Below are 23,759 nucleotides of genomic sequence, written 5' to 3'. Positions count from 1 at the left end.
TTTTAAAAAATTTAAATCTAGCGGTAAACAGACACAAAAAAGGCTCAGACGCCCACACCAATAATATTAAAACCTATATTTTCATTGATTAGGAAGCCTAACAAGGTAATCAATAGATAGGAAAGAAATTAGATGATGGATATTTGTTATTAGTGTATTTTACAGCTGATTTAGGACCCGTTATCACAATAGATGCTAACAGAAAGCTAACACAAGAGGAAGGTTAACTTTTATTAGGTTATATATTTCAAGCTCAGTAATTGTGATTAATTGTAATTGGACTTTAGTAATTATAATTGACTTTCTGAGTACAAAGATAATTGTAATTGGAAAAAATGCTGGCCACTGTAATCGTAATTGAATTCCAATGGAACATGGGTAATTGAAAAGGTAATTGTAACTGAAAAATGTAATTGACTCCGCCCCTATGTTCAGGTGAGCAGCCCCTGTAAGTGTGGGTGGGCCCAGTGGTTCTCAACCTTTAAAGCTCCTCAATGAGGCAACACTACAAAAGCCACTGAGGGCCTATTAAACACACATCTGTTGGACATATTAGAGCTGACACCAAAGCACTGAGTCAAGCTTTCATCATGAAGACTGGCTCCATCGCATTTGTAATTAAGGGACCACACAGAGTTATGTGGTTTATGGCTGCATGATACGACAGTGTTGTTGGGTGATCAAGAAGAGCTTTAAAAATATAGTGTAAAAATGGGTTTCTATTTCATCTTTGGGACTGAGCACGCCCTCGCATAGTGCGTAGCAACTCAGAGGAGACGACAGCCTTTCTAGATACAATTATTTAATATATTATGATGATGGTATATTGATATATACTGCAAAACAGTGTTTCTCAAATGGGGGTACGCAATGGCACTACAAGGGGTACTTGAGAGAGAGAGAGAGAGAGAGAGAGAGAGAAAAATTAACAAATGGGGTTTTATAATGTTTATTTTTAGCTAAAAATGATAATCCTACTAAATCTTACCTGCACTTCACAAAATGACACCAAAAACACACAAATGAAAATAAAATAAAAACACTATTACCAGCAACACACAAAACAACAACAGACACTAAATAAGAGAAAAATACACAAGATCACTACAAAATACACAAAAATAATAGAGAAACATACAAAATGACATCAGAAACAAACACACACTGAGATAAAATAATTTAATTTAACATATAATAATAAAAACACACAAAAAAGGAGAAAAATATACTGAATAATGAATAGAACAAACAACAACAAAATACACAAAATGGCAGAACAAAATACACAAAATGGCAGAACAAAATACACAAAATGACAGCAAAAAAACCCCCATAAAATGATGATAGAAAATATTATAAATTATCTTGATTAGAACATGATATGAAAATACAAGAATCAGTCCTGGTCCCACACCAGGAGGGAGATGATTGTAAATGAAAAACTACAGAAATAAATCTATTCAGGAGCCACTAAATACAGTTTATTTCCACTTATTTACAAAATGAGATTCTTCAAAATGTGTGTTATCACTCATTCATTCCATCATCATCCTTTTTAGTTGTTTTTTCACAAAATTCTGAGCAAAATGTTCTAGACAATGTATGAGAAATGGCGTACTTGAGCCAAACAAGGTTTGATAACCACTGGTGTAAAAGGACCAAGTGTATTAAAGCCTACAATGTAGTGGTTCTTGTCCAGTATTACAGTCATATTTACTATTCCAGACACATGTGCACGTGTGTAATTTCACCTCACAGCAGACTAAATGACCTCATGTTGGCCCAAAGTATGACCAATACACACTGCTGCATTCCTAACTACATTCCTCCTGTACATTCCTGCAGTGCTGCACAATATTCCAGAACTTTGAGTAAAGAATGGGTTAAAATGGGGGAAAAACTGCTCCTGTATCACTGACTGATGATGGAAATACGAGTAAAACACGCCAAGTAATAATGGTAATAACAGGGAGCAAACGGGTGCAGGCAGTCCTTATGAAGTTGTAGTGTCATTGTGTTAAAATTCAGTTTATTTGTTATTTAGGATTTAGCATTGCCTCCTGTGCCAGTATTTAATTACTGTAGATTTACCAAAAGCAGTTTTTCTCTTTAGTTTACTGTGTGTAGTTCTGTAACATAGGGCTGCCAACTTTAGTCTTTAGTCGACTAATTGATCGATGCCGTCGTGGTTGGCCATGATTTTCATTGGTCGACCAGCAATTGTATCAGTTTCAATACCGTTTAAAAAAAAATGCAATGCACTTATATAGGTGATAAGGATTAAATATCAAATATAATTTACTTAATGCCTAAACCGCTGTGTGAGTGCTAGCTGCAAAAAAATAAATAAATAAAAAGGGTTGCGCTTCAGCCGTCGGTGCAGAGAGGGAACGAATTAAGACAGGCTTGAAGCACAAGCATCCACTATTGAATCAATCCTTTTTCTGCACAAGAATATGGATTATCCTCATACTTGGATTACGTAAAAAACCACTGCTGTCTCTGACGCAGCGGGCACACTGAGCACGTGTGTGTTTGACGTGCGTTTGTTTCCCCGTGCACTGATCTGATGTTGACATTAACAGTTGTTTATTAATAAAAGCAGGTTTACCGCTAAAACAAGTGGAAATATGTCATTTGTATGACGAAAAAATAGGTTTTAATTGTCGGTTTCAGGTTGAGCACTGATATAAACACCTAATGTCTGTTGGACCTGTGGGTTGCACTTTTGCTTTGTCAGATTCTAGTCAAAGCTTGAATGAGGTTCATATCATAAATGGTCTGTGTTTAGAAGCAAATCGGCACCACAAAACGCCAAAACTAAATATTTGTCTCTCTTTTTCTTTCTCCTCGTCCTCCTCTGCATCTGCTCATTCATTTTCCTTTTTTTTTTGGTCGACTAATCGCTACGAGAGCCATAGTCTTGGTTGACCAACCATTTCCTTGCTTGACTACAACCCTACTGTAACCCTGCAGACATAAAACATTTATCATGCGAGTTCATTGATATTTTACACATACACAAAAAATAAAACCCCAGTATCTTAATTTTACTGGAGTGTTTGTGTAAAACTACTCTTTTTTTATTAATGGTGCACTTAAGGATGTGATCTGGCACTCTTTTATCATTTTCATGATGTTCCAGGCCTTAACACAGAAGGAAAACCATGCGTGTGCGTGCGCACGTGTGTGTGTGTGTGTGTAATTGTGTAGTGTACACAGTGTAATTCACTCAGTCTGGAGACAGGAAGAGAAGAAAAAAAAAAGTGGATGGGTGGAGACAGGAAAACAGTCTATTACTGTGACCTCCCCCTAACTGTAACACTGATCCTGTTCACTAGGTCACATCAAACACTGTACCGCACACGCACACTCACGCACAGAGGAGTTACTGTCAATCAGGAAAAAAACGCCAGCCTTAGGTTATTGTTATTCTGTTTAAACGCAGTACTAAACTTGTGAGCGTTATCACTAGAGGTGATGATACATCGTGTGATATTAAAACATCAACAAGATGTATCGTGCCAGAATTTTTTTTTTTTTAAAAATCCACAAAATCTACTAAACACAGGATTGTTTTTTTGAGTTGAAAATGTCATACCCAGAGTTAGGTAAATAAATTGCATCATTTGCACATTTTCTTTGCACCTTATCTTTCATTGGCACATTTTATTTGTGTAGTTTTTCTCCTTTTTTCTACGTGTGTGTATAATAATTGCTATTATTGGTGTTGTTTTTTTTAATATGCCGGTCTTTGCTGTTCTAATTACCCCACAGGGTTCAACAAAGTATTCTGATTCTGATTAAAAGCATGGTTATTTTTCCAACTGCAATTTTTTTTTCTTTTATATATAGATATATATATATATATATATATATAAACCCATTATTTTTTTTTATTGTATTATTAACTCAGTGTTTGGGTTAAATCCACCTATTCATCTTAAATAAAAAAACTGCAAAAAAAAAAAAAAACAAAACACAAAAATTCACTGCACTGTACTCTATAAAAATAATAAAACCCAAATATCAACTTCCAGAACTTCTCATATAATGTGGGGACCAAAAACCAAGCCATTTTGTGACTGACATTGAGACTAATATCTCAATAGAAGTTTTAATCTAGAAAATGAACGTATTTAAGATAATGATATAGACTAAAGGGTGAAAACATGAGAGTGTAAGTGATAACATGGCTTCAGTGAAAGTGAGTTAAAGGAGAGACTGGGATGGTTCAGAGAAGCTTTGGTGGGAACTGAGTGAGCGTTTAGGTCCCAGCTGGGGTCGCGTCCCTGAGCTGTGTTTTTATAAACTCCTGAGTCGGAGGGTAATCAAACAAAACTCTCAGCTTAGATAACAAACCTCTGAACTAGAACTCATGGGAGAGAAAGTACAAACCAGGAAGTGATGCAGACGCTATTTTTGCTCTGCTTTCCCTCTTTACTGAGAGAACATACATCGTTTTAAAAGTTACGCTAGGTCTAACTTTAATTCATGTTTGGTAGATCTATGTAGGCAACACCAACACACACACACACACCACACACACACACACACACGTGGGCACATTCTCTAATGGTTCACAGCATGGCTAAAAGCCAGCTACAAAAACACAAAGAGTCCCAATCGGTTGGGTGTGGAGCAACAGCTGAGTCATCGTCCTCATTTTCAGGACAACTTTTCAGATTGAGAAAGAAAAAAGAGAAATACATTCTAAAAGAAAAGATTCTTCTTCTTTCTTGCAGGGAATGCATTTATCTGTTGAAACCACAGTTTTAGGGAAAGACTGAGATGTGCTTTATGAGTAGTTTTATTTTATGTCTTTAACTGTTCTTTGTTGGTTCTTCCAAATCTCTGGCTCCACATCTTGGACTTGTTTTTGTTCTTCCTGCTTCATTGAATCTCTCAATATTCCCCATTTCCATCTGATCTGACACATTTCCTGCCCTACAGATAATTTAAACACGTCTGAGTAATTTCAGTGTTTCACAACAGCACAGGCACCTGAACCTTGTTACAAACATGGAACAAAAGTTACTGAATGAGTAACGCAACCTGAACTTGACGATTTCCAATACAAAAATATATAAATCAATAAAAATCCAAAAAAGGAAACGCTTAAAAATGTATAATTTAGTATGCATTTTAGGAAATTTTTACTGATAGGGACATCAAAGTGTATGTGTGTGTGTGTGTGTGTGTGTGTGTGTGTGTGTGTGTGTGTGTGTGTGTGTATTCAGTAAAATTTAACATAATGGGCCATTTTCCATGAGCAATAAACCAAAATGCAATAACAGATCAACCTCTGAGTCGGTGTGTGTGTGTGTGTTGCCAGTTCAGACGTGCCTGAGGTTTAATTAAAACTATAAGTCAAGGCCAAGTGACGCACAGCACCATTAAAACACACATGCATGCACACAACATGGCAAACTTCCTAAAAAAAAGTGTTTCTTTCTGATTCCGTTGCAAGTTGTGAAATTTACAAGATGAGTTTTTAAGGTTGCTCTTAAGCCTTTTATATTTTTAAACTGCACAAGTGTAAAAAAAACAAAAAACACAACCTCTTTAGAGTGGAGGTGGAGCTTACTTAAGAAATTACGCTGGCATTTTAGGGCCACATTAAAATGAAAAATAATAATAATCTGGCCACTACGAGATTAAAGTCGTAATATTTTGAGATTAGAGTCATAATATTTCCAGATTACAATTGAAATACAAACAGGATCATGTCTGTGTTGCGGTCACTCATGTGTTATGGAGAACATGGAGCATTTAGTGAGATTATACTTCTCTTTAAGTTTCATACATGATGAAATACTGAGCCTTTTGACCATCATCACGACACTGTGACCAGTTTAAGGACTTTAAAGCCGCTTTGCAGACGTTTACGTTTGTAAAGAAAGAACCAGAGAAGCAAATAGCTTCTTCAGTGGAGGAGAAATTTAAGGGCTATCGGTGTAACTTGCGTTCACTTCAACAGGGAGTTCCGAGCGCTATAACATTAGTTAATTGAGTTTTTTGAGATCCAGCTTTTTTTTCATAAAATTATGACTTTATTCTCAAAATATTACATTTAATCTTGAAATACTTTGACTTCAATAAAATTACGACTTTATTCTCATAAAATTACAACTTTGTTCTCGAAATATTATGAATTTAATCTCAGATTTTTTAATGTGGCGAGACATAGATTAAATCTGTAAGAAAAAAAAGTTATTTAACAACATCTAAAAACAAAAACAAAAAAACATGTTTTTTTTTTTTCTAAATGGACCAGAGAACATCAAAACAAATAGGACATTTCATTGTTTATTTTTTCTAAAAGCAAATGGTAAAACCAAACTAGTGAGCTTCAAATTACTGAAAGGTCTTAAACTAAAACCTTGAGGTTCACACAAAAACGTTGTATCCGAAAGAAAAGGTTTTGTACTCAGAAATCATAATTATCTTTAATGACGATGCCCTAATTCCTCTTTTGCACAAGGCAGTCTCACTGTATAAAATGTAATCCTGTCTACAAATGTGTAAAATAACATGTTTTGTCGCTGTCCTCCATGTGTTGGAGAGAACATGGATCAGAGGAGGGAGATAAGAGGCAGCGACTGTATGTGTGATTCTTTTTTCAGACCACAGCAGATTACTTCAATGTCGAAGGGAGTTTCACAAGCGGGCCACACACAAATATATATATATATATATAAGCACATGCACAAGTCAGCCATATCCTCCACTCTGACCTGTTATTTTGGTTGTTTTAAAGCTACATCAGACTGGAACCATCTGCCTCCATCACTGAGGTCACTGACCACCTTTAGAACAGCTCTATTTACTTACATAAAAACAGATTATCAATGCTTTTAATGACAAAACGTTTGTCGTATAAGTTCTATAGCTTACACATATGTAATTAATAATTATAAAAGCATGTTTCACATCAAGTTTACATGTTAATTATCTTGAGGATCATTTTACCAAAAATTTAAATAGAGGGCGTAAACTAGCACAAAAAAGCACATTAAAACCATTAAAACCAATATTTTCATTGATTAGGAAGACGAACAAGGTAACCTAAAGATGAGAAACAAATTAGATGATAGATAATACTTCATAGAATATTTTACAGCTGATTGACATGGGTCAAAATTGATCCGTTATCATAAGAGATGCTTACAGAAAGCAAGGAAGGTTAAGTTTTATGGGCTTATATATCAAAGGCTCAGTAATTGTGATTAATTAAATTGAAATTTAGTAATTTAGAACATAATTGTAATTAACTTTCAGGAAAAAATAAAAAGTGTAATTTTAATTAGGGGGCCAAGCCCGTGGGGCCTGGGGACCGCGTATGTTCTTAGGACCATGCGGTGCTCGGAACCCTATTGTATTCGCAAGGATTTTTATTATTATTTTTCCCCTGGTAAAAGTTTTGCTGCAGGCTAAACCGTGCAAGGGAGGGCGGTGCCCTTTGGAGAGTTGGTCCAGACCCTTCCACGTACCTTGGATGCAAAAACTCACATATGTTTGCCAGCAGGTGGCACTATAACCAAGGTCAACACGTTTTGGCCTATAACTCCCACACCGTATGTCGCAGATTCAAAAACTTTATATCCACAGATTCCTGAATAGCACTGAATCACCTGGGCTAGGCCACGCCCATTTCCGCCAAGAGTTTTGTCGGCGCAAAAATCACGAAAACTGGTAAACCTACTTTTTCAAACTCCTCCTTGGGGTTTGGTCCAATCAGCGTGAAACTTGGCACGCAGAGTCTTCAGTTGGACTTGATCTAAAGATCTATGGAGAATTTTGTTCGGTCAAAATATGCGCAAATTATTAACAAATAAAGTTTTCTAGCTCGCTATAAAAACGTGAACTGTTGCATATCTCGGTCAAAATAAATGTTAACAACACCAAATCTGAGATTTTTGGTTGACATGTGACTGTGGGGGTATGCGCCAAATCTGAATAATTTAGGCCACTAGGGGGCGCTGCAAATATGGGAAATGTATATCTCTTAAATGGCAAGACCAATTTTTACCAAATTTGGTGGATATGACCTTGGGTCGCTCCTGAGGCCATAACTCAAAGTTGTTCACAATTGGTCATAATGAACGTGACTTATTACAACATAAACAACAAATATTTATTTCAGCTCAAGCATTATGTTGAGAGCTGTGAAATGTACAGGGTATATGTAGAAGAGCACACAGACCACCAATACCAAAAATTATGGGTGCAAACACGTTTCGGGCTGTAACTATTACATTTTAAATCACATCATAAACTTTATATATACGTGTTCTCTAAATAGAGTCACATCTTTTGACATAGGCCACGCCCACTCTCACGGCATATTTCTCTTTGTAAGTACTACACATCAAAAACCTCCTTTTTCAAACTCCTCCTGGTGTTTGAGTTCTATCTGCACCAGACTTTGCACATACAAAACTCTAGACTCTCCTGATCGCCCCAAGTCCGTCATCCTTTGTGACGTACTCCCATAGGCTCTGTAAAACCTGGGGACCAAATCGCACGGGAAGGCTTGGCCCCCTTTTATAACTGCTTGCAGTTCTAGTTTTAATTGTAATTGAAAAAAATGTCAGTCGATGTAATTGAATTGTAACTGAACATGGCTAATTGAAGACGTAATTGTAATTTTAAAATGTAATTGACCCCAACCCTGCCATGAAGTCTGTGAAAGATCCTCTTTCATATTTAGCAAAGGCAGATACCATACAAAATATAACGCCCACGGATCATTGTGTTGAAAAAATAACAAATAAAAGATGATAATCAGTTCCCGACACCTGAGATGAAATGCGACACCCCTGAGCTAAAGTCTCAGTCTGAAGGCAGCACATCTCTGCAGCTGTGCAAATGACCTACAACGAGGGATGCATTCGGAAGCAAAAGTCCATTCTAAAAGTGCAACTGGAACACAGATATAGAAATAGCTGTTTGAAGCCAACGACGAAAAGGAAGAAGACGGAGAGCTAAACGTGGATGACTAGACCATGCGATCCAATCATCCATCTGTCTGTCCATGCTTGGAACCAGCTGCCAGGAGAAGAAGGCAGTGCTTCCTGGACCCAGTGGCGCCAAAGGCTACGAACTATGGATAGAACAGGAGAGGCTGCGAGGGTTCCCATGCACTGAGGGAAAAGATTACCTTATGAGTCTATTTAGGAAATATGAAAATAACTCCCTGTGATTGATGATTTGTAATTCTGTATGAGCACCTTTGGCTTAACACATCTGACAGCTGTCTTAAGCACCGTAATACACTCTGAATCTCCACCTCCTGTACACCTTAGTAGCTGGCTCCAGTATGTTGCACAAATACATTATTAGTATCAAGTTCACCATCGGAGTGCCATGAAAGTGAGCTTAAACATCTTTGCATATTAGGTTTGATCAACTTAACCGTTTATTACTGAAAAATAGTCAAAGAATACATATGTAAGAAGCTTTAGTGTTATAAGCATCTAAGAGGCACACATTGACTGACTGTATGTCATATATGTTTAGGCCAAAAACTAAATTAAGTGGTTATTACAAAGAGAAGCTAGTTAATTAACAAAAAAGGAATTTATGGATGGGGTGGGATTAATTACGTATATACTTCTTCCATCTCCTTTTCACAAATGTAGACTGAATTGCAAAATTGTGTATAGAATCTTGGTTTTTTTTCTTTGTTTCTTATGATATTCTGTTTACATAGTCAAAAAAAAAAAAAGAAAATCAAATCAAATTAAATTAAGAAGATAGGTATCGAACCAATTGAAAATCTTTGATAGGTGGATAGAGGAGCTACTGTTTTCATAGATATTAATATGTTGAAAGTAGGAATTACACCTTGATGAATGAAATATTATAGGGTATTTCCTGGGTTACATTTTATTTATTTATTTATTTTTCATTTTAACATATTTAACACGGCAAATTCCACTTTTAAAAATACATATATACAGGGAAAAAAAAAAAACATTTTAGGGTATTTCCTGGGTTAGGGTTAGGGATACAAAACTATAGCTAGAAGGACACGGGTCCGGCAGTGACGTAACTATCAGCATTCGGCTTACTGCGCCAAAACTATAGTCAAGATTGTCTGAGGTCTGGGTCGGGACCAATAGTAACAGCCTAATATATATATGTATATTAATGGTATAAATATATTAAAACTGACTCGAGCATAAAAAATGTATGTAATGTGATAGAGAATATAAATCTAAATATTACCACACTATATTTTGTATTTAAAATGTAATTGAATATTTTTTTATATTTATAATAATATAATATTAATATTATGTACATGTCATGTGCAACAACAAATGGAATGTCCTTATGTAATGTTTTCAAGTATCAACCAACAGTATCATAATAAATCCAGCCAGTTCAATTAGTCTTCTTTTTAAAATAATATGGTTTGGTTTAATTTATGTATTATTGATGTGTCCTTGTAGGTTGTCAAAGTGATCAGAAAGATGAGAAAGACTGCAGTTGACATGTAACATGACAGGAGATAAAAGTTAACTGAATAAATAAAACCAACATATCAGATCAACAGCGTTGGTGTTATTTGAGTGATTTGTATTAAGGTTTAAGATTTTGTGTTTAAGACAAAACTCTGCATTTATTCAGACTTGTGACTGACACAAGGAAGACACTAAGGCTGCATTAAAGCTTCATATTTAAATTTTTCAATTCATCTATATTCATTTAGTGACAATTACAAGAATAAATCATCTCAGGGACATTTTAAAGCATCATCATTCAAACAAAGGTAGAGAAAAAGAAGTGTTCAGTGTAAGAGAAAAGGCTCCACATATCATCCTTATGTGTATTATGTTATGTTAAAGTAATAACTCCTAATATACAAAGTGCTCTGCAAAAATCTGGATGCTTCACCATTTGCTGGCCAGGTGACATCCAACAGCATGACAGAGGTTACTTCCAGGGCCAGTGGTCTCTCATCTTTGGTTTCTCCTGCTCCAAGAATCATTATCTTCACCTCTAATCGACTTCTTTTTATGATGCGGCTCTTAAGTTTTTGAACCAGCACTTGAAGCGTTTCCATAGTGATTTCATCTTTGGAGCTTCCTCCTCCTCCTCCTCCTGCTGGGGTGTGTCTTTCTGTGTATGAAGGGCTTGAAGTTGTGTCTGCGCTTCATCCAGGGCGGTCTGTAGCTGAGTCAGTTGATGTTGGTATTGTCTCACTTTAACACAGTCCGCTTCCTTTAATGCCTCGATTATCTTCAAAGCTTTGACCTTCTCCTCCACCAGTTGGTTGTACTGGTCTCTCTGGATTTTTGAGTAATTCTCCGCCTTCTTGAGAGTGTTTCCCATTTCTGTGTTTCTCTGTAGATGTTCATCCATGAGACTTTCCTTCTTTTGCAAATCAATTTCTCTGTCATGGATGGTCTTTACAGCCTCATCATGCTGATGAAAATAAAACCGCTCCTACTGCTCAAGCAGGTTGTTCAACTGAACAATGTCATGCAGCAAAATAACCTGCAAATTATTTTTGAGCGATCCCAAGTCAGTGATGGTTGATACAAATACCATGATTTCTGTTTTTCATCACATCACATCAGTCTAGCATGGGTGTCAGGGGGCTGTGGTCATTCTTGGTAGTCGGCACGTCAATTTGACAGTCATCAGTGTAGAAATGGTAAGACATGCCATGCTTCTTAAAAATCTATCCAAGTGGGAGGAGGTACGAAGAAAAAAGAATGGGTCCCAGGATAGTCCCCTGGGGGACTCCACAATGAAGCGGGGCAGAAGAAAAGGTGGAGTCCCCCAACCTGACGGAGAAGGACCTCCCCAACAGGTAGGATTTAAACCATTCCAACACGATCCCCCTGACACCCGCGCAATGTATTGGGCGGTTTAAAAGAGTTGTGTGGTCGACTGTGTCAAAAGCAGCCATCAGGTCTAAAAGCACTAAAATGGCAGAGCCTCCAGAATCAGTCATTAAAAACAGGTCATTAAAAACCTTTAAAAGTGCTTTGTAACCTGACTGGGTCTAAAATGACATTTTCATCTAAAAAAGGTTGCAACTGTGCAAAAATGCATTTCTCTAACATTTTGGACACCTGGGGTAGTTTGGAAAATAGGCAATAATTTGCTAAGATTACAGGGTCAAGGCCAGGTTCTTTAATCAGAGGCTCAACAACAGCTTTCTTACAAAAGGAGGGCACTATGCCAGAAGTCAAACTACTGTTGATGATCTCCTTGACAGAAAATCCAATGGTGTCCCAAACCTCTTTAAAAAAGCGAGGAGGGACTGGGTCTCTGAGACAGGAGGAGGGTTTTCGTTTGGTAACCATTCCTGTGATCAATGACAATGACACAGACTCAAACTGACAAAACAAAGCTGAGCACTGAGTGGACATCAAACACCGCAATAAAGAGGGACATATGTTGTCACTAATAGCAGTAACCTTATCATAAAAAAAGGAAAGACATTTTTCACAAGTTTCCATTGTTATCTTCAGTGAAGTGGACAGACTCGGATTAAAAACAGAACCAATCGTTTTAAAAAGAACGCAATGCTTACTGACATTATTAAAAAAATTGGGGGGGCGCACATACACTGGTCTACAATGCACTGGCACGCCTTGGGATGTGGAATAAAACTCATACTAGGCTTAACTTTAGACACGTTGAGCCCAAATGCCTGCTTTAGGTATTACCACTCACTCCTTCCCTGGGCACAGTTAAGTGACGAAACAATAGTCAGGATTGTCTGAGGTCCGGGTCCGGACCAATAGCAACAGCCTTGAAAGTATTCAAACTGCAGTATTTGGATTTTTGTTACAACTTAAATGCATTATGATTTAGATGCCCGGGAAGTGAGCTTATACATCCTTGCATATTAGGTTGAATCAACTTAACTGCTTTGCCTTAAATGACATTCATTTTAAGCGGTGTCCAGATGCGATATTGATATCGGATATCAGTCCGATATCAGCCAGAAAATGAATATCGGATTTTATCGGACTGCATCTAAAATCTAAATATATATATATATATATATATATATATATTATATTATATTCATTCAATTGTAGAATTCTGTAGATATTATGTTGAAGGTTAAAATGTATGTAACCAATTGGTTAATAATAAATGGGTCAGTTTTTCTCATACCTACTGTCGTGGCCATACCAGCCTGTCATTGTCCGATCTTGTTAGATCTTGGAAGCTAAGCAGGTCTGGGCCTGGTTAGTAGTTGGATGGGAGACCACTGAGAATTCCAGGTGCCACAGTGGGGTGGCAGTCGCTGCAGTGGTATCTGTCATTGTGAATGTAGGCACTTCACCTACATTGCCTAGTATGAACGTAGTGTGTGAGTGAGTGTTGGTGGTGGTCGGAGGGTCCAATGGCGCACTATGACAGCCTCGCTTCCGTCAGTCTGCCCCAGGGCAGCTGTGGCTACAACAGTAGTTTGCCACCACTAAGTGTGGAGTGAAAGAATAATGCCTTAATTCTGTAAAAGCGTCTTTGAGTGTCTATGATAAAGCGCTATATAGAATTGATGCATTATTATTGTTGTTGTTTGAGTAACATCACTTGATCAAGCCTTTTCTAACATCCCACACTACAAAATAAGTAATAAAAGTATGTATGATTCGTGCTGATATCGGATCGATATTGGCCATAACTCAAGGCTGCATTATCGGCATTGTATCGGAAGTGAAAAAGTTGTATCAGGACATCCCTAATTCATGCATTACCGCAAAAAAGTCAAATAATACATGCAAGATGCTTTAGTGTTATAAGCAGTCAAATAATCATCAAAGTCTTAAAACAAAAAAAAGCGTTGTATATGTATATGTCATATAGGTTTTGACCAAAAATTTAATTGACAATTAATAATAAATAAATATAAATAATAAATTGACCATCTCTGATAGGTGAATAGAGGAGCTGCTGTTGTGATTTCCAACACTCCTTACAGCAAAGAGGAAGACGAGGAGGACACTGATTTAACCTGAATACCAGCCACTGCTTTCAGATGGAAGTGATATGGATTTTATTGAATGTCTGTCAAAATGTATTACCAAACGTATTTAAACATGCTGGATTAAACATTGCTTTTCAAATCCACGCTGAACCTTATGTTTAGATTGGACTTGAAATGCAAGGCTACTGTTCTTGTTCGTGAACAAATTTTCATAGATATCCTCTACAGGCAGACAATTGATGAAAGTATTCAAACTGCAATATTTCGGTTTTTGTTACAATTTAGATACATTATTAAAACAAATAATAACTTGTAAAAAGTTGTGGCCTCTGTGGCCCTTAACCCTCAAAGTAGCTGCTTTTCAGGGACAACTACTTCCAAAAACTAATATTTTGATGAGTTTTTCTGACCTAAACAGTAAAACTAGAGATATGCCATAGTCTTATTTGATTTACTTGAATCTTTATCACTTTTGTTCAACCTGCTGTTGTGTGTAGTTTAAACAATACTTTAAGACTCTCTTCTTATTTTTCTTCCTCTTTTTGTAATATACTGTACACTAAACCCTTGATGAACTTTTTTCATGCATCTGCATAGTTTTTTCAGCCATTGTTTCATTTTATTCTAACAAATTAAAAATAAAACAACATAATTAGATAAAGAAATATATACCGATGAAATATCATTATAAGCTCTCATGAAATTCCGAAATGTACAAATAGATATAGTTTTGTTTATGATTCAATACCCATTTACTAATAAAGTGAGAACTCTGACAAGTGCCATATCTATCCAACATTCCCAGTAGAGATGTAGCTTTTCTAAACCGAGGTGACTGTTGTTAGGGAGGTTAGCAGTGAGCGGAGCAGGGTTAGAAGTCAAGCCACCAACTGACACAAAGCTTCTGAATTTAGCCTGTAAAGAACTAGGAAGATTTACACTATCTATAGAGCTATGTATGTGTGTGTGTATGTGTGTAAAAAGAAAAGGATAGTAGCAACGATGTGTCTGCACATAGCAGACATGCATCTTTCTATAGCGGACATTTATAATTAGCAGTGCAGGATATGTTCACCAGGCATTGCTGGCATACATAACGGACATAAATACACTGACATACATAAACGTATGAGCTAAATACTATTAATAAACAAATAACTATGAAGTAGGAAAGTAAGTAGATATGGGTGGTGGGGGGATGGAGCTGCTATACAATCAGCCATCTCTATGTTGACTGTAATTATATCTAAAGGTTAGACCTAAAGATTAATATCAAATTAAGAAGCAGTTAAGTTAAGAGTAATGACATGATAGCGACTCTCCGTTCTGTAATTTTTCTTGAACTTTTGCTTCCAATATTTTGTAAAATAATCACATCAATCATAGAAGATTGAAAATGATAAAGTGAATAAATTTAAAAGACTTCATTTTATACTGTGATTTGACATTTCCACGAGCAACTGAGGTGTTGAAAGGATGATCAATGTGAAAAGTTGTCTTCACCTAATTTTGAGAGTGGTAATAAGCAGAAATGAGTATTCCTCTTCTCTCTTTCCAAATCTCTTATCTCTGCCGCACAGGATGGTGTGTCGAATGCTAATGCCCTATTTAAGCGTTCCCTGTGTCCATCTGGTAATAATTGTGAGATGTAGCAACTGTAGCTGTGTTTGGATAAAACCCTGACATACATGGGGCCTTCTGACGCTCACAGTGTCTATGTGCGTCTCTGTGTTGTGTTTATGTGAACGAGGGGTGAGAGAATGGGAGAGAAAGAAAGGAAAAGAGCATGTGATGAGGGAGAATCTGTGGAACTCTGTATGTGCGTGTGTGTGTGGGTGGATGTGTGTGCGTGCCAAGCTGCTGGGTGACAAGCCAACACAACTAAATCAACTCTCGCGTCAGCAGTTTTTTTTTTTACGTAGAGATGAACCAAAGCAGAAGCTGTATGTGGGTGTTTGAGAAATGTTAGAATGAGTCAACTTATAATAACTGGCAACTGACTGTGCAGAGAAATTCAAATCAGATGAATTAATGATGTAAAGACTTCATGGAGGGATTCTTCTATTATTTAGGATTCAGGTTACTTCTCTAAGAAGCCAAGAACCGTTCTAGGTTGATTCTGCTTTCATCCATCTTACCATTAACCCTCGGGGCACCTTTGGGGACCAAACGTGTACCTTCTGCTTTACCTAAACTCAAAGAGTGTAATTTTTTATCTCTCAAAGGTGCCCAATTCTGTTTTCATGTACAAAAATAACATTATTCATAGGGCATAGGCCAAAAGTGATGTTCAATGTTCAACCCAAGTTGTCCAAAAAGGCGTGAAAACATATTTGTTGAAATTTACTGAAAAATTACTACATTTGGTCAGTAAAGTTATCAGGTTACATAATATCCCACTAAGAAGGCGTGACAAGTGATGCAATGGCTTATCTCTGATGACTTTTTGGCAGTGCCAGTTGTAGGAAGGGGAAGAAAGTCAAGGCAACCCAGCACTTCCCAGAAGAAAAGAAAATCCCCCTTTGTAGTGAGAGGGTCAGACATCCTCTGTTTGACGTGGTCACTGGCTGAGAGCGTGTGGGAACACACATAAACACGCTTCCTGAAAATGACGACAGACATTTACAACATCCAGGCTAAGAAACAATCCAGTGCTTCCTCTAATCTGCCCAAGCCGAGAAAATTGCAGGAATGACTCTTGAAATCTACTAAAACACCAAGTTATTACTGTTTTTTCTTATATCTTAGCTATATTGACAGTTATATTGCACATGTTCTACCTGGCAATTGTCTTTGAAATCTGAGAAAAGGCTGATCTCACCAAGAAAACCACAAACACTGAGTTGTGTGCGTACACACGCACGCATACGCAGCACAAATCTTTACTTAGTCCAAATTTCGACCAATCTAGAACTCCCCCAAAAAGCCACTGGCAACAGCCTAAAAAGCACTTCTCAAGTTACAAACCTACCCAAAATAGGCCTTAAGTACATAGTACTGATATCTGATGACGTGCATTATATTTTAAAGTGGTTGCACACCCTTTAATGTGCAAGAAAAACCTACACAAATACACATACACTGTAATGACTGTGTGGGACTAATGGGGAAGAGAGGAACATTGAAATAACAGCTGTTGTGGTTTAAATAAAGACTTTCACCTGCAGATATAGAGTATATAATGTGTATCTTTATTATGAAAAGTGGCCAGGCCATGATTTTTTTTAAAAAAATTTTTAAAGACCTAAAGGAACTGATTCAACAGGTTGCTGCATGAAAAAGGTAATCTTTCCCAATCAAGTAAGAAAGACTAGTGTCCATTACTAGTATTGGAAAAGAAATAACCCTAAAGTGCAGTAGTTGTGAGAATAAGTAGTCTGTCTAGAGGAAACACACACAAAGACCTCTGGCGGTGGTGGGCTGAGCAATCAAAACAATCTTTCTTTGTTCTGATTGAAGAGAAAAGAACCAACACCATACACTTCAACAGAACTCATCAGGAAAATTGGGCGATCGCTTAAATAGGAAGGAACATGTGTCAGAGACTGGGATGAAGATAGAGAATTAGATAAACACTGAGGCAAAAAAAAAAAAAATCAAATTTCCTCCCACTGTCTCATCCTTTATCTGCTTAACTCTTTCCTTTTTTTAGCCTGGCTTTTTTATGTGTGTTTCACAGCTTTTCTCCGAAAATCTTTTTTTTTTTTTTTCGGAGTAGGAATCAAGGAGAAAATTTGTGGGATTTTCCCACAACTCTGCAGAAGACCCCCCCCACCCCCCAACACCCACACAGACGTATTTTCTATTTCCCCTGGATTCTCTCTGTCTATACTGTCGGAGGGAAGTCTTGAGGGGAAACCACCCATATTTTACCACAACATACTGTGGACCAATGCTGAAACTTTGCACCTCTCGTTGTTCCATAAACATCCACTGTGCGTTGTTATGACAACAAAACAAAAGCAGGAGTTCTGCAGTTTAAAATATATCTCTGCTTTAGATTAAAGTCTCACAAATAAAGAAAACTGAATAAAGTCATTAATGGCGCATATTATCAAAACATTTGGTAAAAAATAAATATATTTGGGGGGGTGATAGAATCATGAACTGTTTATAATAATAAACCATAAAATTGTGTTTTTTCATGTTTTCAGTGAAATTGGTCACTTTTCTGATGACCTCTGACAGAACACTGGTGTATAATGTCTTTAAAAGTGACTTTAGGTAGATTTAATGTGTTTAAAATGTATCATTAACTATATAAGGCTTAAGATATAAAAAAAAAAAATATATATATATATATATTTTATTGTATTTATTTTTCTCCACACGTGTCCCCAGACTGGCTTAAGTGACTATACCCCACAACACAATAAGCACAAAATGCACAACTGTAACTTCACATTTCACTCTCAACTTAAAATAGTGGACTCTTCCATATTCCCTTCCATTGCCATACCCAAACTCCCTCTTCCCTGTTCCATTCCTCCTCACCAAGGTGTAATGAACACTGCACTCAGTAAAATATCTATTTATGTATTTGTTTTTTCCTAACAATGCACTCCCTATTGGTGCATTTATTATTAACATATTGGTTCAGTGGCTACAGGTTTTTTGTTTCCATGCAGAGGTTGTAATTTACCTCAGCAGCTTGTGTCTCCTGGTGAAGCAGAGTCAAGCCTGTCAGATCCTCCAGGAAGGAATGGGAAGAATTAAAAACCTTGGACAGGAAATTGAAGCCTTCCTTCTCATAGTGCTCCAGGACCTGGCCAAGAAAAGCAATAAAAAGAGGATAAAATTAAAGGTGATTGTTTGCATTTAACACGGCAAAGAAAGCATTACGTCACCTTTAACAATCGTCAAAGAACACATTTAACCAGGAACAGATTTAAAAGGGTGTTTTTCATCACAGATTCGTGGCAAATAAACCTTTTCTGAATCAGATACAGTTGAAAATAAATAGTTAAGTCTGGCTTTGATGGCCTCACTTGAGATAAAACTAGGTGTGTGAATTATAAAATGAAAAAATCAATGCATTTGTCTGCATCTTAATGTTGTGAGCCCTCAGACCACCGTTCAACACCTCTGCAGTTATTGCCTTGATTTAATAACACAGCAGACTTCAAATAGCTACAGTGTTACTCTAAACTCACACACACAAAAAGATCATTTACCCTCTCCTTCCTAAAGCTGGGCCAAGCCTTTCATGGACGCCCACAAACTGTGCTGCTCTGCAGGTGTAAGGTTTCCACTGCTTCAGACATCAACAAGGGTGTGTGTGTGTGTGTGTGTGCTTTCAGACTGACCTGGCGTCTAGTCCTGGAGCCAGACACGTTGCACACAATACACTCTGTTGCGTCTGTCATTCATCTCTGCGATCTCTCTATTCTCTAAACATCCCACCCTCTATTTATTCTTTGATTCTGCACTTCTGTGGTTTCGGTTCCATGGTATCAAGACTACGCATGACGTAGGACAAGAAATGAGCTGAAGATGATCGATCGATAAAGTAGATTAAGTTTCTCTTTTTTTTTTTTACAGAAATTTGCAATCTTACCAAATAAAAAAATGTAAAAAGCACTTTGACCCAAATTAACACTGTTATAGAAATCTTTGTCAATGCACTCTATGTCTGAAGAAATTAAGTCAAATTGAACCAAAAGATCTTTTGTGGAGTTTATCCAGAGCTCTGACATTAACAAAATGGTACAGATGAAGTTTCTCTCTCGTGTAAAAGAAAAAGTAGAAATCACACAGTAACTATAGATTTCTTAAAGGTTAAAAGGGAAAGCTGATCAGAAAGGTTGCTAATGGAACAGAGGGGAAGGGAATGAGGTTTTCCAAGCTCAGGACACCTGCAAGAAGTTTGTTATGAGACTGTCGTACACTGAGAGGGAATCTCAGTACTTGTGTGTGTGTGTGTGTGTGTATATATATATCGTCCTCTATAAGCTCTGGATAAAACGTTCATATAATTCTACCATTACAACACACATGGGGATAGTATTTTACCCACATGCATAAAGGTGGGAAGATATATACAAAATTCCCAAGATGAGACAATATACAATATGATACTGAGCTCACGATACCGATACGATATGATCATTTTGAAAAGGGAAGAAGACAAAAAAAAAAATATTTGGCTGACTCAGGCCATACTTAGATTATAATCTGGGTTTAACCTTATTATCTTAATAGGAATATAATAATAAGAAGAATTTTTTTTCCTCAAATAAAGAGCAATAGAACAAAAAAACAGAGACTGACACCAAATCATATCATCATCATTACATTCTTTAAACAAGAGCACTCAAAGATCGCAAACCTCTGCTGAGTTTAGATCAACTCACCAAATTTAATTTAAATCCATTCATAACTTTTTGAAATGGAAAATTATTCTAGATACTGTATCTACAGTACCTCCTGGATCATTTCCAAAATGGAATTCATTCTTCCTTTTGACATTATCAGCTCACCAAATTTTATATTAATGCCTTTATAACTTTTTGAAACTAACAAACATCCACATTAACAGACGGACGGACGGACAAACGCCGATGAAAAATATTCCTATCTGTGCTTGAATTTAGCATACATTTTTTTTCAGAAAACATCAAACTACAACAGTCTACATGGCCCATATTTAAAATTTGGACTTGTTCTTTTTCAACAATATTAGCATATCAAAAATTTTGGCAGCCATTGAGACCATTACTATCGCAATATCTTGCTGCATGACACATCGTCCCACTGTTAGTGGACCTCATAGACATTGTTTTGAAGCAACGGTAATGTGACGGCAGTGTACAGAAAACAAATAAACACATTAAAAATACATCAGACACACTTCCAGATAAGATGGTTAGTACATTCATGCTTTTAAACAGTGTAAATACAGTAACAGGCACCTGTCGTCCTATATGTTATATTCCTTAATCTCCATTTAAAGCTATTGCTGTTACTATACACACACATGTTGTAATTTTTAGCTCGTTTGTCTGCTCACATCAAAGATAATGACTGAAAGCATCACTATTAGATGTGTGTGTCATAAACAAAGTAAATACTGGGTGGTCTCTGTGACTCAGGGCTCTTTTATCTCGATTGTAAAACGAGGAGTGAGCAGATGAAGGCTGGACTGTTTAAAGTTTATAAAGCTGTGTACAGTCATGGGGAAAGGATCCAGCATCGAACTCAGAGCTTTCCAACAACGCAAAGTCTATTTTGTTTTGTTAGGGATGATAAAAGTAATGAAGTCAAGGAAATGTAACATAATAAATAGGTTTTCATTGATTACTACCCTTTGTTCTCATGCGTTAGCAATTTTAAATAAAGTTGTAACAAATATTCAGATTTAAACGTCCAGTTTGTTTAATATTTTTAATGTTTTTATGATTTAAAAAAAAGTTATAAGGCTTCTGGTTCACCAAAATCATGCAAATGTATTATTTAAGGGTGTGACGATACACTCAGCTCACGAGACGAAACATGATATTAGGTTCACGAGAACGAGATGAGACGAGATTTTAGGAAAACTACATTAGCACTTTTTTTTTAACTGGGTTGCACATGCATTTTGATGTAATGCATGCATGATGTAAGCATGAGCTTTTAATAAACGCCTTCTTTCACAAATTGAAACTAAAACTAAAATTTATCAAAGTTCAAATAAAATAAATAAAATTATATATTTCTTTCTTTTTCCAAGTGCAAGCAATATTATGTGCAAAACCAAATCAAAGTGCAACTCTGTCAATACAGAGTGCAAATAGTGCAAACAGACACTGACCAAGTGTGTCATTAAGAACATGCTGCAACTACACAGCCATGTTCTTTTAACTCTTAATAAACTTCTTCCACAAATGGAAACTAGAACTCCTCTTCTTCTTTTCTTTCTCCTGCTTTAGGTTCTGGCAGGCTAGATGTAGCAACCACAGGTCACAAATAGAAGTTGATAGCTCACAAACAAAAAATAATAATAATCATTTGAAAAAAACAAAACAAATAAATAAAATCTCACGAGACAGATTTTTAACGCAACAAGAAATCTCGTTGAGTTTGATCTCGCAAGATCTCATGGCACCCCTATTATTATTATTATGTAATCTGTCACAGACAAGGCTGCAAAAATTGGGAAACTTTCCCTGGAAATTTACTGGAATTTATGGGAGTTAACAAAAATTAACAGGAAAAAAGACATTTTTTTCATCAAAATTAAAGGTAGCAGGGATGCTAAAGATAGTTGGGAAAATATTGCATCATTTTGACTTCAACAACCAGGTTTCATGCATGTATTGGTGACAATTTGAGCAAAAGACGCATCCTGAATAAGGACGGACCATGACAGTGAGGAGGAGGAGGAGTCAGATGTTGAGGAAGTAAACACTGAACATGTTGATGAGGCCCAGGAAGAGGTCTTTGTCTGAAAGGGTTTTGAACTGCACTTTTTTGTTGTTTGTAAAGGGCGGGTTGTGTTTTTATTTAACTTTCAAACTTGAGATCAGGCAGATTATGTTTTTGATGTGAAATAAATTGATTGTTCAATTCAATAATTCTTGTGCTTGAAGAACAGTTATAGGTGATGGTATCAGTGCTGCTGTTTGTGCCACCAAGATTTTTGGTTAAATAAAGGTATTGAATAGAAATTCTATTTTGATGTTTAAGATCATTACTTTCTGCAAGTTCTAAAAATGCCTTCATAACAACACTTCAATCATTGTAAAATTCTACTTACAAATACATCTGTTAAAATATTCTCTCTTTTTTAATTGCATATTTTTCATAGTTTACATATGATAGTTACTTAAAATAAATCCCAGTTTCCAGGTAATTCCAGTAAAAAGTTTCTATTTTTTGATATTCCCAAAATTCCACAGCTTAAGCTTTCATGGAAATTTGCCACTATGGGTAAAGAGGTTCATGTGAATAACTGATGTAGACCTCTTAAAAGCTTGTTACACAGAAGGTGTTCAAATTACACAAATTAATGATAATTCAAACAAAGTACATACATCACAATTTGTTGCGATAGATTGAACCATTAAATGGCCGTGGAAAAATGTAGGTCCCAGGGTGAGACCAGTTGAGAACTCCTGCTTTAAAGCACACTGCAGTTTGAGAAAGACCTGTTCAAGTACTTCTACAGAAGTAAAAAAAGCAAAAAAACATGAAATTGTAAAGACCTTTCAGGATTGAAAAACCCATCAGGTACAATTTCCTTTCAGATGTACAGCAGTAACATCTGCTCAGAATTTGGCAGAATCCAAAGAAACTTTTTTTTATGAAAGTCTGGTCATAAGTGGTGGAGATGGAACAGAATCCCCTGACATTACACTGGGGATATTCTATTTACTGCTCCATAGAGATCACACATCTGTCTAACAAAGTCAACTTTTCCCACAACAAGCAACTTTATAGTTTGGCTTCAAATCGTCAGCAAAAAAAATGAACATTAATAAAGCATTATTGGGTTTGAGTTAAAATAAAATCACCAAAGCACGACTGAAAAGTAGCTTCAAACTAGAATATTTACATTTCCTGATGGAAATGTAAGTGAGGATGGAGGTGCTGGCCAGCGTTGCTGTCAGCGCTCAATTCTTTCGCGGACCTTTCAGATCCTTAACGCATGCGCAAAACACGTCTACATCCGTGTACGGCAGTTACTGTACTATTTAAAAAAGGTTGAAACCCTGCTATTTAAAAAAAATTAGAAGTTTAAGTTGTGAAAGAATTCCGATTTATTTTAGTTTTTATTTTATTTTCTGTTTGGTTTTTGATTGTCAATGTTGTG

General features: G+C 36.5%; 1 protein-coding gene and 1 pseudogene across 1 annotated transcript in view; one reads left to right on the top strand and one right to left on the bottom strand.

Moving 5' to 3' along the window:
* LOC114462834 (ubiquitin-like modifier-activating enzyme ATG7) overlaps positions 1-23,759 on the bottom strand; it is a 57,869-nt gene that overhangs the window by 16,598 nt on the left and 17,512 nt on the right. The window contains exon 9 of the mRNA XM_028445878.1: positions 18,609-18,731. Within this exon, the coding sequence (XP_028301679.1) occupies positions 18,609-18,731 (123 nt within the window). The remainder of the gene's footprint in view (positions 1-18,608; positions 18,732-23,759) is intronic.
* Positions 13,154-13,271, top strand: LOC114464155 (uncharacterized; annotated as a pseudogene).

Source organism: Gouania willdenowi, chromosome 5 (genome assembly GCF_900634775.1).
Source record: "Gouania willdenowi chromosome 5, fGouWil2.1, whole genome shotgun sequence".
Classification (NCBI taxonomy): Eukaryota; Metazoa; Chordata; class Actinopteri; order Blenniiformes; family Gobiesocidae; genus Gouania; species Gouania willdenowi.
This window is presented reverse-complemented; position numbering and strand designations above follow the sequence as displayed.